The 18902-nt window shown below is 37.5% G+C and overlaps 4 protein-coding genes across 4 annotated transcripts in view; 3 read left to right on the forward strand and 1 right to left on the reverse strand.

The window, feature by feature from the left end:
* Positions 1-2280, forward strand: part of LOC101299534 (ABC transporter G family member 11-like) — a 7471-nt gene extending 5191 nt beyond the window's left edge. Inside the window, exon 8 of the mRNA XM_004289254.1 lies at positions 1633-2280. Within this exon, the coding sequence (XP_004289302.1) occupies positions 1633-2280 (648 nt within the window). The remainder of the gene's footprint in view (positions 1-1632) is intronic.
* Positions 2281-10307: 8027 nt separating this feature from the next.
* On the forward strand, positions 10308-13992 carry LOC101313249 (ABC transporter G family member 11-like). Its single transcript, XM_004288127.1, has 8 exons — positions 10308-10822; positions 11493-11572; positions 11821-12285; positions 12394-12480; positions 12593-12718; positions 12832-13023; positions 13149-13235; positions 13320-13992. Exons 1-8 carry the CDS (start codon positions 10327-10329, stop codon positions 13932-13934), a joined length of 2148 nt encoding a protein of 715 aa, XP_004288175.1. The 5' UTR covers positions 10308-10326; the 3' UTR covers positions 13935-13992.
* Positions 13993-15503: 1511 nt separating this feature from the next.
* LOC101313549 (probable ribose-5-phosphate isomerase-like) lies at positions 15504-16473 on the reverse strand. The gene has a single exon (XM_004288128.1). The coding sequence runs from the start codon at positions 16365-16367 to the stop codon at positions 15627-15629; it is 741 nt and encodes a 246-aa protein (XP_004288176.1). The 5' UTR covers positions 16368-16473; the 3' UTR covers positions 15504-15626.
* Positions 16474-17306: 833 nt separating this feature from the next.
* Positions 17307-18902, forward strand: part of LOC101313839 (polyadenylate-binding protein 2-like) — a 3462-nt gene continuing 1866 nt past the window's right edge. Inside the window, exons 1-3 of the mRNA XM_004288129.1 lie at positions 17307-17438; positions 17555-17663; positions 18078-18148. Coding sequence (XP_004288177.1) covers positions 17307-17438; positions 17555-17663; positions 18078-18148 — 312 coding nt within the window. The remainder of the gene's footprint in view (positions 17439-17554; positions 17664-18077; positions 18149-18902) is intronic.

The raw sequence follows: 18902 nt of genomic DNA on the forward strand, positions 1-18902 counted from the left end.
TCCGTCAGATTTGTTTTTCGATTTTGAGGGCCTTAACGATCACCAAATTGGCTGAAATTTTGCAGAGATGATCTACACAAGATGATCTAGATATGTCTAGAAAGAAGTTTGAGGAAATTCGATCGGGAAGTGGTGCAAAAATGGAAATCCGCACCAAAACTTTGGTGCGGACGTCCGCACCTGAGAAAGGCTGTATTGACAGGTCTGTATATTCAAGAATGTTTAAATGAGTTGGAGAACAAGGAAATGTATGTTTGCTGTGAAAAGTTTGAGTTACAATAATTTTGATGCAGATCGGTTTGTTTAACTACTACATTATCTGCGCATACCAGTAGAGACATAATTAAGTACATCGGAGCCTAGGATTTTACGAACACCAACCATGCACATCTCTAGATAATTGAGCACTGCGGCTACTACTGACAAACAGATTCAATTGTTGAAGACTTGGTTATGTTTCCCACCCCAGACCATTTTGCATGTTCTTGTGAATCAATAGCTTGTTGGAGGCAATCACTTTCAAAGTGAACCTTGCCATGCTGCAATGAAATAGTAAAATTGCAGAGCAGCTTCCAAAGCTAGCAGTTCGACATGAAAGATTGAAGTAGCAGAGCCAATTGCACGAGATGTAGATGCCCGGAATGACCCTTTCTGACCCCTTGTTATTCACCAAACACCATAACTGTATCAGGGATCCACATTTCATCTTTGGTAATTAGCTTCCGGCAAAGACCAGCTATGCACCAACCTGGTAGGCTGCACCTGAGATGCATGCACCAATCTATACTCGTCAAACCAACCCAAAGTTGGTAAGGCTTCTTATAACCTTTTCCTATTTTAATATTTACATAGAATTTTTTTGTAAGATAATAATTTAGATCAGTGTGGCATTAATTTACGGAAACTCTAGCAAAAATTTGACTTGAGTATTAAATATATTCAGGACCTGGAACATGGCCTTGATGGAAAACCAAGCAATGAGGAAGCAATTCAGATTCTCATAAATTCATACAAGTCTTCAGGTACTTCCAAGCAACTTGAGCTCAGAGTAACTGAAATTTGCAACCAGGTCAGTTACTAGTTTTATAATGTAGGTACCAAGCAAAAGGTTTAATGATCATCATACTGTTTTTGTTGTCTGGTAGAAAGGCAGAGCTCTAAAGAAAGGAAACCAAGCCAGCTTCATAACTCAATGCCTAGTTTTGACAAGGAGATCATTCGTGAACATGTATCGCGATCTAGGCTACTACTGGCTTCGTCTTGGAATTTATGTTGGCTTGTGCTTATGTTTAGGGACTATTTTTCATGCAATTGGCTCTACTTATGACTCAATACAGGTAATTTTATTAGGAAGGTATCAATCAGACGTGATATTACTAATTTTCTACCATGCTAGCTAGTTGTTCTTGCACTTACTTAATCAGTATATAAGTTAATATATTCATAATGAATTTTTCAGGATAGAGCATTCATGCTCGTGTTTGTCGCATCATTTTTAACTTTCATGGCAATAGGTGGATTTCCTTCTATTGTAGAAGACATGAAGGTACGTAGTATCCATATTGATCACTAAAAACATATATTCAACACTGTTGTTGATGGCCTAATCCTAGTTTTCTGATGACCAACCAGATCTTCCGGCGAGAAAGACTAAACGGGCACTACGGTGTTGCTGCATTTGTTGTTGGAAACTCATTTTCCTCCATTCCATACTTATTGATGAACTCTGTAATTCCTGGAGCAATAGTATTTTTCCTTGTTGGCCTTCAGCAGACCTTTGACCACTTCGCCTATTTTGCATTGGTTCTGTTTGTTACTCTGCTGTTGGTTGAGAGCCTGATGATGATTGTAGCAAGCATTGTGCCAGATTTCCTCATGGGCGTTATCACAGGTTCTGGAATTCTAGGAAAGATGCTGTTGGCTGGTGGTCTCTTTCGAAAACCTCATGATCTTCCAAATTTCTTCTGGAGATATCCAATGTACTATATTGGATTTCACAAGTATGTAAGTCAAGGATTCTACAAGAATGAGTTTGAAGGACTAACATTCCCCAATAATCAAGCAGGAGGGTCACTCATCATTACTGGTGAAGAAATATTGAAGAATATTTGGGAAATGGAGATGAGTTACTCTAAGTGGGTTGATCTTGCCATTTTGTTTGGAATGGTGATTCTTTACAGGCTCTTGTTCTTTGGAATCATCAAGGCAAGTGAAAAGGTCACGCCAATTATCAAAGCTTTTATGGTTCGCGTAACAGTTAAAGATAACTCATCTGCCTAGCTTGCCCTCAGTGTAAGCAAAACTATATATTGTATGATATGCTACAGTACTCTACTATTGTACTAGAGGTAGTAAACGGGCCGGGCCGGGCCGGCCCGACTAATCACGTTTCGGGCCGTTTTTGAGCCGGCCCACGACGGGCCACTTCTTAACGGGCTCGGGCTTGGGCCGGCCCATTTACTCAAATGTAAGGCTCAGCCTGACCCACGGCCCAAGCCCATAACATGGTGGGCCGTGCTCGGGCCGGACCGGCCCGAGACCATGAACAGGCCCGTTTCGTGTCGAAAATTGAAAATGGTCGAGGTGAATGTCCTATACCACCGCTTCTACTCTCATAATCTCAACTTTTAATTATACATGATACAATTACAAACTAAAATTAATTCACACAATCTATCGATCATTTTTTTTTTGTTAACAAACTAAAGAAAATAAGTGATAAATGCTTACAATTAATAAATTTTTAGGCAAAAACTTCTTATGAGTCTAGGGGAATGCAAATTCATACTCAAATAAATATTTATTAGTATATAAGTATATTGTTCACACTCAAAACTAAATTTATTATTTATAAATATATTATCTTCATATTAAAAATGGAAAAAAATTATATTTTATGGCGGGCCGGGCCGTGGGCCTCATATTATCGTGTTTGGGCCGAGCCGGGCTTATAACGGGCTCGGTCCCATGGGCTCATTTTTCTAGGCCCAGCCCGACCCATTAGAATAACGTGCTTGGGCCGAGCCGGGCCTTTAACGGGCTTGGGCCGTGTCGGGCCGTTTTTAAATGTGCCGTGCTCGTGCCGTGCCCGTGCTTAACAGCCCGTTTGCCACCTCTATATTGTACTAAACAAAATGCTCGCGCCTAGCCGCGGATAGTGCATCATAGTTACAGTACTAAAGTTGCCTACTTTGGTGGTGTTGTTGATTTTTAGTGGAGCTATGAAGGTTGCTATAGAACATAAAGGAAGGTCTTCTAGTGAGGACTCTTAAGTTGAGGACTTTTCGGTTTATGGTTTAAAAGACCCAATTTTCGATCACATTTTGACATCTCATCCGTTCAGTGTTTAGGTTTATATGAGTAGATCATTTCTACAAATTTTCAGCCAAATTGGTATTCGTTAAGATAACAACTAGATCAAATTAATGGACAAACCAAATCTGTCAAATATGAACTATTTAAGTTCATAATTGATAAATCACACTTATGAATGCCTTAACAATTTTCAATATAGCTGAAAATTTAGAGAAATGATCTACTCATAAATACCTATAAACTGAATGGTCAAGATGTTGATATAAGATCAAAAGGTGGGATAAGCCGAAAAGTCTTCACCAAGTCCTCAACTTAAGGGTCCTCACTAGAAGGACTCCCAGAACATAAATTTGTCTACTAAATTTGATAACACTACTAAAGTTGCCTTTTTTTTGTGCCACGTACCAACTTGATTTCAAGAAGACATGCGCCAAAGAACATCTTTAACAACATCCCCATTAATTTTCTATAACGGGGAAGCAAAAATCAATGCTTCCAGCAATTTTTTTCCAACTCTAACAGATTACTTATTTTGGAGATTTCATGATCATTTCCTAAAATTTGAGAGTTTGCTGCAAATATGGGGAATTTGGTTTTCTCTCTCATATCATATTCCTAATTTTGGAGAAAGTTTTAGATAATCTGTTCAGACAAAACAACAAAAATCTTTCCCAAAATTGAGAAAACCAAAAATATGGGAAAACATGAAAGCTGTTGGAGTTGGTCTAAGGGATTTTACGTACACGTGTTCGTAAAACTCTTTTGAAATATTGCTAAGGCCACCGGATATATATTGCAAAATTTCCAATTCACGTAACTATGTGTTTTATCTTTGAATGATGTAACCAACCGTTTGCTTTTGAATGAGCAAAAATTGTACAATGTGGGGGGGCTTGTATCGTGAGAAATCAATATATTGGGTTACATGCCCACTTTGCTGAAGAAAAAAACAGTTTGCTTAATTTGAACTTAACTATTTGATGGATATATGTTTATCAAACTAACATTTATTCCTGGTGAGAGGGATTCTTGTAGGCATGCAACCCTAAAGTGCAGTACAGTACTATTCTCAGAATATTAACTTACACTCACACTCACTGATGAGCCATCATATTATTGAAAGGATTATGACTTTACGAGGATTCCGGAAGTGGTGGTGGAGGGAAAAACCTCGAGTCCTTGAGCTAAATTAATAAATCATAAACTAAACAGACACATAGACACACTCCATATTATAGCAGCCTCTGATGCATATATCTTTGTTAATTCTTGATGAGCCACTAGCAGACCTCAACCTTTAAACAATGACTACGTACGTATCGATCCTGCAAACCATGCCAGCAACCAAACATTGCATATTCATCATCACACCAGCAGCAAACCATATTTTTCATAAATTATGAATACTGATCTGCAAGCACATGTATATAGACATATATAAGTTGAGCCATCGCCCATATACGAACGTACGCCAGTAATATACAGAGAAAACGAATCAAAAATCTCTACTGAAGTATTAAATGGACTAAACATATATGCAGATGAATAGTAGAGACTCTCTTAACATTTTGTCGATACCAAAAGGTGCATTAGTGATAATTTAAGCACGGTATATATATGTGGATTTCAGTCATTTCACCCTATATATGTTAGTGGTGTTCATAGCAGACCACCGGCAAGGACTGAAGCTTAATTTGAAACAGCAAAAGCAAAATTCATTTTGCTCAATATGTTAGTCCTCAGGCGGCTGCAGATGCGTATGCATGCTGATGCTTACAGCAAACAGAACGTTGCGGTCAACATGGTGGTCGGCCAAATTTGTGGAGGAAGAACTGCCATCTTTATGGGGCTCCTTAGTACGTGTTTCACATGCTTGGTCTCTTGCACCCTACTCCTCTTCTCTGGCAATAAATTATACTATAGTTCATAGTATTTATATGAAAATACCAAGACTAGCAATATATATGAAAAGGCCAAGACTATATCATGGATTACTACATATCATAGTATCATATTCAGCGTATTAATGGCAACATCTTCACCAATATATAGATCATAAAAGAATGATTTAATTAATAATTGAAATTTGTTTAGTCTCTATGGTTTAAAGTCGGCATCTGTTTAGTTCTTGTGGTTTTATTTTAATTTAAATGGTTCTTAAAGTCACGATTTTTCTTTCAAATAGTTCTTCCGTCAACTTTCTCAGTTAAAATACTGACGTGGCCGTTAAAGACATTGTAATTTTTAACGGTCACGTAAGCAATCTAACAAAGAAAATTGACGGAATGATCATTTAGAAGAAAAATCGTGACTTTAAGCACCATTCAAATTAAAATGAAACCATAAGGACTGAACATATGTCGACTTCAAACCATAAAGACTATATAATATTTAATCTTTTAATTAAATTGTATAGCTGGGGTAAGTAGCGTGCTGCATTAATATTGATAACACACTGTGGCTCTGCACCAAAGAAACTTATTGATGATCTCTTTGATTCCTGGAGCCATATACAGCTAGCGTATTTCCTTGTTGGCTTGCAGAAGAGAGCTTTGGCCACTTTGCCTATTTTGTATTGGTTCTCTTTGTGACTCTGATATTGGTCGAGAGCCTAATGGTGAAAAAGTCGCACAAATCTCTTATTGTTGGTGCAACAGTAAAAAAATAACTCATCTCCCTGTCTTTTATGTGAGCGCTATTCATGTATTCAAAGTTGGACCCAAGAGCAATTTTTTTTTTTATCAAATGGGTTGCATTCATACGGAAGAAGTTACAAGCGGTATGAATAATACAAATCAGAGCTACTAATAGACCACTTATAACAAACATCGGACCAAAGGGTCGACCCTAACTTCCTATTAGAGCTAACACTCTTGTACACCATGAGGCTAGGAAAATGATCATCAAAACCAGAAGACTTAACTGACATATTGCCAACAAAGTTGGAACGAAGCATCTGAATGCAATTAAGTGTATGGTTGCCGTAAAATAATGTCACATTCATTTGGATGCAGATGTATTTGAGCATTCACTCGTTAATAACCACATGTTTAGCCTTTCGATCTTGGGGTACACTTCAGATCGTATATTTATTGGACCAGCAGCTGAATAGGTATAGATACGATGATGACTTGTGAGAAATGACCAAGACTATGAAAGGTCTTGTCTATCTTCTATTCTATGGCAACAAATATTTGAGATCAGTAGTACTAGTACTGGTGCATGATAGAGATTCCATTTCATGGACCATTACCACCTTCCCTCGAATCAGCAGAGATTTCACGACCACCGTTCCCGTAATCCAGCAAGAAATCATTTCAATCAGGCAGGTCGACCTAACCGACGAGAGGCCGAGAAAAGCCGGAAGCAGCCACTCCAAAACCAACGTACTGATCAAGAAGCCGCCAGACAACTTAATAATTTTTCAATTAATTTGAGGAGTTGAAATTATAAAAATGTCACGTTAGTCTCTACTTGATGTGTGGATATAATGCACCGCAGACAATCAAATGGAGCCATGAACAACAATGACAAGTTTATTCGAAATTAAATCTCTAATTTTTGATTGGCTAAACTAGTATTTCGTATGCATTATAACTCTGACCAAACGTGTATCATGTTACGATAGTCATTTTAATCAATTGCGTAGAACACTTGCACACGAAAAACCAAATGTGACAAGTTTGTTAGGTATCGACGGACACCCTAGAAACCTAGTACGGAAACCCTGTTCAATATTAGTGGACTACTTTGCACCACATATGGTCCTTAAAATTAAGACGAAACCAAATACTATAGTACATTAAATGTTCCGGTATGTATAGTAGACTAGTTTTGATACAAAGACGGATCGATATCATGTAAAAGTAGACTAATTTGGATTGAGCTCGAATTAGTCTACTTGATTTATCGATATAAATTCACCTCAGACGATCGAAACACAACCATGAACCGCCTTGATCAACCGATCTATATGTGGGAAGAAAGTAACGTTACATGTATTGGTCCTATCTACGGATTAAAATCTCTTGATATCTCCTTTTTTTAAAGGACCAATATATATATCTACAGGGGTAAATATTTTATCTTCCACCGTATTCTCAATATTTCTTAGATACCATCAAATATCTTTGATATTTAGGAAATTCACGATATATATACGATATATTAAAGAAATATCTGTAAAAAAAAAAATTTAGATTTATCTGCTATATACTTTTGTGGACCAAGATGCGTATTTTCAACCACCTAGATGTTCATTCTAGATGTAGATGAAGTTGATGTTTGTAATAATTATATATAAATCTAATAAATTCAATATTTAAGGAAAAAAAATTCTTCCCAAAATACTGATATTTTTTCCCGGATATATCCGATATCTCTTTTTCAATGTACCATTAGATACACCGATACCGATATTTTAATCTCGAGTGCGGCTATTGGGACCTCCAAATTTGCTCACTTGACCTCTCTTTATTATGAGTTATTTTATGAAAATTATCTCCTCTTACGTAATGACTATTAAGGACAATAATCATATAAAAAGAAGTATATTTATTCTCTAGACTTTCCAATTCGATAATTAATTGATTGTATCTTTATTATTTTCCTTATATATTTTTAATTTTTAATTTACTATTTTCTAAATTTTACTACATATTGTATATTTAATTAAAACTAAAACTATTATCAATATCGACCATGTGACATAAATTTGTCTACTATCATACATGTTGAAAGCATATATATATATATATATAAATATATATATATATAATGTGAAGGATTATATATGCAAAACAAATCAATAATGAAAAATTAAATAACTATTGAAATAATTTCATGATGTACATAGAATAGAGGGAAAAAAAGAACATACATAGCATATATATACAATGTTATCCTTGATCGTTGTTTAGCGCAAGTAAAATAGAAAAAGAACAGCTAATTTATGTTAGAATATTTTCTTGTTGGTAAATATAAGTTTTTTTTTATCAGATAAACAACTATTATGCTACAACGAGCCTACTGTGAGTCGAACTCACGACCTCTCACTTATAAGGAGAGACGGTACTGGGCTGGTAAATATAAGTTTTTGAAACCCAATACTTTGTGTTATTTGATTTTTAAGAGAAAAATTGACGTCATTGAAAATTTTTTCTTACAAATTGATCAAATGATGGAGGTTTGGTGACATTCTATGGGAAATAAAAAAATATCAAGGAATTGAGGTCGCAAAAGAGGTTTGAACGAAAAAAAAATCAAGGAATGGAGATCTTGATGATAGCATGCAAAAAGAAAAAAATTAAAAGAGTGAGAGGTTTAGAGAATAAATAAGAGGTATAATGAGTAAATTATCAAGATACATGTGAATAACATTTCTAATAAGATTATTTTAGGAATTTGAAAGGAGGTATAGTGAGCAAATGCTTGTAGTTAAAATTAAAAAGAAATTTGTAAATAGCATGAGAGGTATACTGGAGAAATTTTGATAAATGACCATGTTTTGGTCTCCAAGTTGATTTATAACCTTATTTTCTCATTTAGTTGAAAAATAACCTTTTAGCAGGATAAAAAGACATTAAGACTCTTACTAAACTATTTACCTCTTGCAATTCTTTTCTCTCGTTCTTTATTTTTCTACAAACAACAACTCAGCTTCTTTTATGATTTAAAACTTAAGCTCTCTTATTGATTTGAAACATTATCGAAAACCTTCTTGTTCAAGGCAAGTACATCGCTAATCTCTTTGATTTTCTTTTCTAGAATTGAATTATAATTTACTAGTCAAATAAAAGTACAATCATAGGATTTTGAATTTCTTTTTTGAAGATTTAGGATTTAAGGGTTCTTCAAGATTGAAATTGAATATTACAAGTTTAATTTATTTGCAAGTATGATCGCAGCACAATGCAAGTATGATTGGTTGCTTCTTTTGTTTGTTAAAGCCAATTAAGGGGTGAACCCCAGAGGAATTTTTCAGTGCTCCCGAATGGCCATGTGGCAGTCTGACGTGGTTCTCCATTCCATTTAAATTTTGACATGTTGAATTTCATGATGAAAAAAAATTTTTGTAATTTTGTCAAAGTCCGTTTTGGGTTTCTTGTTGATATTTTAAATCCTAAACCCTATACCCTAACTATATATCCTATACCCTAACCCCCAAACCCTATACCCTAAACCCTAGGCCAAACTCATAAAAAACCCAAGACGGTCATTTCACAAAATATAGAAAACTTTAGTTTATATTTTAGTTGTAATAAATCCACGTGTCAAAATTTAATTAGCAAGGGAGAATCATGTTAGATTGCCACGTGGTCATTCGAGAGCATTGAAAAATTTCTCGTGAACCCCATATACATGCTTCTTCATTATGTAAATATTAAATGGAAAGGATTGTCAAGGATTGAACACAAGGTCCGAATTCTGCAATACAAACAGAATATTATAATCTTATATGTGGACATTAGATTGATACTTTGATGTTTTTATCAATTGTCACTCAGTACTAAAAGATGAGTTTTCATATCCTCTCTAATAATGTGGGAAAAATATTGAAGATGGAAGACTCGTTTTTCAGCACCAACAAAAATGAAGTTCTGGGTTTGTCCATGACCTTTGATTCCCACGTTTGACAACATGCTTTCAATTTTTTCAAAGATATATAGGCAGATAATATGAGAGTTTAGTAAGGGTCTTAATGACTTTTTATTCTGTTAATAGGTTATTTTTCAACTAAATCAGAAAACAAGGTTATAAACTTGGTGACCAAAAGATGGTCATTTATCAAAATTTCTCGGTATACTGAGCAAATTTAAAGGTCCCAATAGCCGCACTCTTTAATCTCTTGTCTTACCGCGGCTGCGCGCGGATCATACTATTACTACATTCAACTTATCTATGAGTGAAACAAGCCAAGAAGGGTATATAAATTGTAGTTGGGGTGAGCAGCGTTCTGCATTGATAACACACTGGCTTTTAACGTAAGAAACTGAGAGAGCTGCCATTTCAATGGAACATTCTTCTTCTCCAGCTAGCTTTCCAAGATGGGCACCGAGTCCAAGCCCCTCAAGAGGATTGTTACTATCACCACCTGTGGAAGACGCCAAGATCAAGTCCAGTAGTGCTGCTGTTCATGACTCTGCAGAACATGCGGTATCCTTGTCATGTTCTAGCATGGAGAGGATCTTCCCATTTAGCATTGGATTCAAAAGCAATACTTCTGCTGTTACTGCTTATGGTTCTGCGGTTGAAACGTCACTAGAAGCTGAAAATGCTCATGTCCCAAGGACGAATGGTGCTAGTGCTACTCATGTAGTGGAGCTTGGGCCAAGAGAGAATGGTGCTTCTTTGACATGGGACGACTTGTGGGTCGGAGTAAGTGATGGGAAAGGCGGGCAGAAGATGATTTTGCAGGGGCTTACTGGGTTTGCTCAGCCTGGTGAGGTTTTGGCCATTATGGGTCCTTCTGGCTGTGGCAAATCTACCCTTTTGGATGCTTTGGGAGGTACTTGCTTAATTTCTAATCCCTTTTGAATTCTTTGGTTTTTACTGTACAATTTTGTGTATCGAGTCAATTGACTAATTCATTGTGCTTGTTATTAAACTTACCTAAGTCATATTCATGCAATATATTAACACAGATGAATACGCAATGCTAGCTAAGTTTGAATGGTTTGGTGAAGTAAATTACTTGGTCAAAACCCCTTTGAATTTTTCTTCATTTCTTAAATACGGATCAGTATCAAAACAAGGGTTCCTTAGAGATTCTATGTGAAATGGTTTTTGTAGAAGCTGCTTTTCTTTTCTTTAATCTTCAAGAACACTGTTCTTGGAAGCACGTTTTCTGATTAAAATTCCCCAAGTGTACTGCTTCCTGTAAAAGGACTTGGAACTGCTTTCTAAAGAAGCAATCATTTGTCTACTTCAGAAAGCACTAAAAAATGGTTCGGCTATTGCGGTTTTGCTAACCATGTCAAATGAACTTCAACTATGTGAGGGCATGTTGAACAAATATTGGTGTTTGTGATAAAATGTATACCAATTGGTGAGGAATAGGAATAAGGTAGCATTCAGCCATTCAGGTTAAGTCTTGTCCATAAATCTATAGGTGTCCAGGTGTAACTAGTGTTATATGTGGTCTCATCGATTTAAGTAAAAACTTCGTACTGATGCAGGAAGGCTAAGTTCAAGCACACAGCAGAAAGGGAAGATCCTAATCAATGGCCGCAAAGAAACTCTTGCCTTTCGAACCTCAGTAAGAAAATTTAATCAAACGTTCACTTGGCACCACAAAATTCACACAGATGAATTACATGGTCATCTGAATTTTGAAAAAGTAAAAATGTGACTCAAGTAGTCTGGTTGAGGTCTTTTGAAACATCAAACATGGTTTACATGTCTTACTCATCAATAATAAACATGTAAAAATAATAACAATTTGGATCATCTCCTTGCCTTATAAAATTCAGTTGCCATTCTGATGTCTGTCTTTTCATTGTATAGGCATATGTGGCACAAGATGACACACTAATGACAACCTTAACAGTAAAGGAAGTTGTGTACTACTCAGCTCAACTACAACTCCCTAACTCCATGTCGAAAGCAGAAAAGAAGGTAAGAGCAGAGACGACAATAAAGGAAATGGGTTTGCGAGACTCCATGGACACAAGAATTGGAGGTTGGGGCAAAAAAGGCCTCAGTGGTGGGCAAAAGAGAAGAGTTAGCATCTGCATTGAGATCTTGACTCGTCCAAAGCTTCTCTTCCTTGATGAGCCTACTAGTGGACTAGACAGTGCAGCATCTTACCATGTCATGAACCGCATTATTAAACTGGCTCACCACGATGGAATGACAGTTGTTGCATCAATTCATCAACCTAGCAGTGAAGTTTTTGAGCTTTTCCAAAATCTTTGCCTTCTCTCATCTGGTAGAACAGTCTATTTTGGCCCTGCTTCACAGGCAGAGGAGGTAATATTTTCTATGAAGACATGAGAATGCATTATCACTTCTAAATTACACGAGCAATAATTTAACAACTTATATAAGCACTCATACAATAGTACCTGTCTGGTCCAGTTTTTTGTTTCAAATGGCTTTCCATGCCCAACTCTGAGAAATCCATCAGATCACTACCTGAGAACTATTAACAAGGACTTTGACACTGTAAGTCTTCTTATAACCATTTCCCTATTTTTGCAAGAAAACTATATTTGATCCTTGTAGCATGAAAAAATTAAAACTCCAGCGAAAAGTTCAAATTTGGTATTGATATCAGGACATTGAACAAGGCCTTGGTGGAAAAACAAGAACAGAGGAAGCAATTGATATTCTCATAAATTCATACAAGTCTTCAAGTACATTCAAGCAACTTCATGACCAGGTTGCTAAAATTTGCCAAGAGGTTGGATGATAATATATTGCTGTTGAATGGTTCATACTGAATTTCATAATATTCGAGTAATGTACGTATGAAAGAAGAAGGTTGTAGTTACCTTACTTTTTATTCTTTGGTAGAAACGTGGAGCTCTAGAGAAGGGAAGTCAAGCCAACTTCATGACTCAATGCCTGGTTTTGACAAGGAGATCCTTTGTGAACATGTATCGCGATCTAGGCTACTACTGGCTTCGTCTTTTCATTTACATTTCCTTGTGCTTATGTGTTGGGACTATCTATCATGAAATTGACACCAGTTATGACTCGATACAGGTAATATAATTAGTGAAGATATCAGTGAGACTTTGGTGTACTAATATACTGCCATGTTAGCTGTTCTAGCAAAGTAGCCAATATATATGTAATTTTATAACCTCAAAATGTATGCACTTTTTCAGGATAGAGCAACAAGTCTGATGTTCGTTGCAGCATTCTTAACTTTCATGGCAATAGGTGGATTTCCTTCTTATGTAGAGGACATGAAGGTGAGGAAGCATATATAGTGATGCACTACACATATATCATTATTGTTGTTGATGATCTGACCACTTTTCTCTATCACCAACCAGATTTTCGAGCGTGAAAGATTAAACGGGCACTACGGTGTTGCTTCATTTGTTGTTGGAAACTCATTTTCATCCGTTCCATACTTACTGATGATCTCTTTAATCCCCGGAGCAATAGCCTATTTCCTTGTTGGCTTTCAGAGAACCTTTGATCACTTCGCCTATTTCGCATTGGCTCTGTTTGTGGCGCTGATGTTGGTTGAGAGCCTGATGATGATTGTAGCAAGCATTGTGCCAGATTTCCTGATGGGTGTTATCACAGGTTCTGGAATTCTTGGAGTGATGTTGTTGAATGGAGGTTTCTTCCGAAAACCTAACGATATGCCAAAGCCCTTCTGGAGATACCCAATGTACTATATTGGATTCCACAATTATGTGAATCAAGGATTATACAAGAATGAGTTTGAAGGACTAACATTCCCCAATAATCAAGTAGGAGGGCCACCCACCATTACTGGTGAAGAAATATTGAAGAGTATGTGGCAAATGGAGATGGGTCACTCTAAGTGGGTTGATTTTGCCATTTTGTTTGGAATGGTAATAGTTTACAGGCTCATGTTCTTTGGGATCATCAAGACAAATGAAAAGCTCTCGCCAATCATCAAAGCTTTTCTTTAGAAGTAAGGTCATCTCCAATGTGCAATAAAGAAGGGGTTATACTGAAGTCAGGGCTAAAATTTAGCTCTTTTAAATAATATAATTTATTCATGAAATGGTGAATCATCTCCAACAAGGAATGACTATATTTAGCCTTTTTAAATATATATATATTTTTTTTGTTCAAATGTTTCCAACAAAAAAAAAATATACTCACCGTTGGATCTAAACGGTCATGGAAGTTGGACAATGGGATTTTGTTTTCAAACAACTACACCACGTGGACTTGTTTCTTGTTTGAATTTCTGTCTCATTTTTCTGGGCCCCAAAGAAGGGCTATAGGGTCACCTTGAAGGCCAAATTTAGACCTCTCAACTCACCTCCACCCCTCTAGCTATCTAACCCTTTATTTTTGTAGCCCATTTTTTATAAATTAGGGCCCTAGAGTTCACTTGGCCCTCCTTATTGGAGATGGCCTACTGAACTATATATATGTTGTATGTGCAACTGAGTATGTTGAATATGTTAACAGGTCTGTATATTCAAGTGTTCAAATGTTTAAATGAGTTGGACAACAAGGAAATATATGTTTGCTGTGAAAAGTTTCAGTTACAATAATTTTGATGCAGATCGGTGTGTTTAACTACTGCATTATCTGCGCATACCAGTAGAGACATAAGTACATCGGAGCCTAGCATTTTACGAACACCAACCATGCATATCTCTAGATAATTGAGCACTGCGGCTACTACTGACAAACATATTCAATTGTTGAAGACTTGGTTATGTTTCCCACCACAGACCTTTTTGTTCTTGTGAATCAATAGCTTGTAGGAGGCAATCACTTTCAAAGTGAACCTTGCCATGCTGCAATGAAATAGTAAAATTGCAGAGCAGCTTCCAAAGCTAGCAGTTCAACATGAAAGGTTGAAGTAGCAGAGCCAATTGCACGAAATGTAGATGCCCGGAATGACACTTGCTGACCCCTTGTTATTCACCAAACACCATAACTGTACCAGGGATCCACATTTCATCTTTGGTAATTAGCTTCCGGCAAAGACCAGCTATGCACCAACCTGGTAGGCTGCACCTGAGATGCATGCACCAATCTATACTCGTCAAACCAACCCAAAGTTGCAATAGCTATGTCTGCGAACAATCTAGGCTTCCCCACAAGGCGGCATTCCTATTCTTCCAATCGCTCGAGGGCCATAACTCCATCATTAGACTGCAAAGCTGCAGCATTTTGACAAGTTTTGCTGCCTTATTCTGGTCATGGTCGGTATTCTTTTCTCCTAAGATTATTAATAGGTGCTCCTTGTCCACTCAATAACACAATTTCTTGTCATTCACAAAAATGGACAAACAGATATGCAAGCCTTCTGATGATCATGAGATTATTAACAGGGCGAAAGATCGCAAGACAACAATAAAATCATGCACACCAGCCATAGTTTTTAACTGTAATGAAAAATCTAAAGCATTCGATTGCAATCCATGAATGTGCCTTATAAGTTTCAACAGTGAATACATTCTGCATTATATCAAACAGAACCATATGAGGCCAATCATTCAAGATTTCAAGCTACCCACAAAAACACTAGAACAGCTACAACACACAAAATGTCACTCCCTAAAACTTGATCATAATAGCTAAAATTGCACTTATATCTAACAAGTCAGATAGATAGGGTACATTACTCATCTGAACAACTACTTGTGCTTCACCGTTATCCCAAGCTCCCTCGCCACGATCACAGTAGTGGCCATATCTAGAAACATCCCATGCTCCACAACTCCGGCGAGCCGCAAAACGGCCTCACTAGCAGCCCTCAAGTCCCCAATATCCTTCTTGAAGTACAAATCCACAATGTAGTTCCCATTATCAGTCACAAACGCCTCCCCGCTCTCCTCCTCACATTTCAGCTTCGCAACGCAACCGGATTCCCTAAACAAATCCTGCAGCATTTTGGCCGTGAACTTCCAGCAGAACGGCACAACCTCCACTGGCATGGCCATCCCGGACCCCCCAAGGTGGTCAACGAGCTTTGACTCGTCGACAATGACGACGAACTTCTTACACGCGCCCTCGACCATTTTCTCTCTTAAGAGGGACCCACAGCGGCCCTTGACGAGGTTGAGGTGAGGGTCGACCTCGTCGGCGCCGTCGATGGCGAGGTCGAGGACGGGGTGGACGTCGAGGTCGGAGAGAGGGATGCCGAGAGAGAGGGCTTGTTGGTGGGTGTTTTGGGAGGTGGTGATTCCGATGATGTTGTGGAGCTTTCCGAGTTGGAGAAGCTCGCCGATGCGGTCGACGGCGTGCTTGACGGTGGAGCCGGAGCCGAGGCCGAGGATCATGCCGGACTCGACGTGCTGATCCACGGCCTTGTAGGCCGCGATTTTCTTGAGCTCGTCTTGGGTTAGGATTGAGGAGCTGAAGAATCCGGTTTCCATGGTGGGATTGGTGGAAGGAAGAAGAGGGTTTAACTGGGTTTGATCGATTTGGTTGTAAGTGTAATATTTTGGTCGGATCAAAGTTAGATGGCGTTGGTGTTCGGCGAGACTGTTACTATCCAACATGTGCTGAAAATAGGGTGCAACGCTTCACCTTGCATATGACTTGGACTTCCAAAGAAGAAACACACGTGTGTGAACAATTGCTTTGGATTTTTGCCCAATTGATTTTCGTGTTGTTATACTAGATAGATCTCTAGTTAGGAAATTATTGGAAAAATGATGATTTTGGTTTTCTCATTATTGTTGGTGTGGTTTACGGTTTTTATTTTGTGAGAAATGAATAAATCTGATTACAAAACATGCGAATGCAATGTCGAAAAAACTAATAATGACAAAGAGCATATGTCTTCAACTCTATCAAACTAGAAACAGTGAGAGGAGCTTAAGAACAACAATTTGTTAAATATGGACCGAAGACCTTACCTCCGAAAAAAGAAATGCAACAATATTATACTAACAAATATATCACACCCACCATTTATACAAAATAACATTGTCATCTCAACACCGCCAACAACCGTGAAGTAATAAAGAGTACTAAATCAAGACATTGATACTCAAGTAACTGATGCCAAACAAATCACAATATACAAACCATACGGAAGCCTACGACCCAGAGAGAATTAGCTCCCTAAAAATAACACTATACAATCTATTATCGAAACCTAAGTCATAAATGAATGAGGGTGATGATTTGGTTTTATCATCAAATAAGAATAAAAAAAATAGAGATGTTACATCAACCGAAAACGTCGTCGTTTTAATGAACCGTGCCCTATAAATCCAGTCCGAACCGCGAAGCACGAATTTGGAAAAGCAAAAGTTGAGAGAGATTCGACCAAAAAAAAGTTCAAAGAGAGAGAGAGAGAGAGAGCGATGGCCGAAGAAGAGCATGAGGTGTACGGAGCAGAAATTCCAGACGAGGCGGAGATGGACGGCGACTTCGACCACGATGACATGTCCACCGCCCAAGACGACGACGACGACGACGCCGCCGCCGTTGTCAAGGTTTTCATCAAATCCCTAACAATTTTCTTTTTTTGTTACTATGACGGACCTGACCCTAATCTGAACAGAAACCCTAGCGGAATTTAATTTTCATCAGAATAGGCATAAGTATTGAGTTGAATCAATTTGCTGATTGTTTTGTATTGCGCTTGAAGGAGGAGGAGGAAGCTGCGGCTCTCCGCGAGATGCAGACCAATGCGGCGAAGGAGATGAGTTCTGCGCAAGGTTTGTTCATCTCTATTTCTCTCTTTTCGGCTTCTTGATAATCTTGTAGAGCTGTTAATTGTTTTGTATCGAGCTCTCGTGTTTCCGTTGAAGATTTATTTGAATTTGTTCTTGTTTCTTTGGTTTTGATGAATTTAAACACGAAATTGGTGATTTGGTTTGAGTGCCTGCTCCACGATTAGGCTCAGGGAAACCTGTCCTGTCTTATGCTTTGATTGTTCTTGTTTTCTTGAGAGTTTAGTGAATATCGTGCAATTTGTTTTGTATATCCAGATCAGTATGCATTATCTTTTGTTTTTCTTGAACTGTGATACTTTAGGTCCCTTATGTTCTCAGTATTGACTTTGTTTGTTTGTTTTGTAGACTTATGGTTTAACCTCATATATACGTGACTGATTTTATTGTTTTGCTCAGATCCTGCTACTGGAGCTGTTTCTCAGGCAAACAAGGAAGTGGCTGATGAATGTTCTGTTTACGTTGGCAACGTGAGTACTAGAACGTTATAATCTCTTAGTCCACTTCCCTCTTTTTAGACTTTGATTGACAATATGGATAATACTATCGAGCTCACTTATACTATATCTGCTTACTTTATGTTAGTAATAAGGAGCTTAACTATAAGTAGATCTTAATTTTGATGGTGCTCTCTTTTAAAGCTTATGGATCTTGGATTGCTGGAACTTCACGACTAGACACGCCTTCTAGTTTGTAAATTATAGATGCCCTCACCTTTTTGGTAAAAAACAAAAAGATGTTAAATTGATTTGAAAGCATCTGAGAAACTACAGCCCCATTGTTTTCTATCACAAACTAATCATTTGCAATTTTGGTACTCTGTTTTGAAACTAGTCCTTGCAATTTGGTTTTTTTCCTTCCCAAAACTTCTGGAATTGGATTTAAAAGGTTTTGACCCTTGTTAAGTACCTCAACTGTACAAACTCACTTAACTTATATGTATGCTTGACACTTGTGTGGATGTGTGTCATATGCACCTTGAGAGTTTTGGTTTGACTTTATGTCGTACAATGATCGCAGGCTGATTGTTATCCCCAACGTCTCTATGTTTAGGCGCTGGAAATCTTACAATGTAGATTGAGCGTGGTCCATTGCATCATTAGCGGTCCTTAGAGACAGAATCATGTGTTTTGTATGTTAAAAAAAAGTTGAAAGATTGAGGGGAAAAAAATCTCAGATATCAAAAAAGAAAAAAAGAAAAAAAAAGAAAAGAAAATGACTCGA

The sequence above is a fragment of the Fragaria vesca genome, linkage group LG1, assembly GCF_000184155.1.
Source record: "Fragaria vesca subsp. vesca linkage group LG1, FraVesHawaii_1.0, whole genome shotgun sequence".
Lineage (NCBI taxonomy): Eukaryota > Viridiplantae > Streptophyta > Magnoliopsida > Rosales > Rosaceae > Fragaria > Fragaria vesca.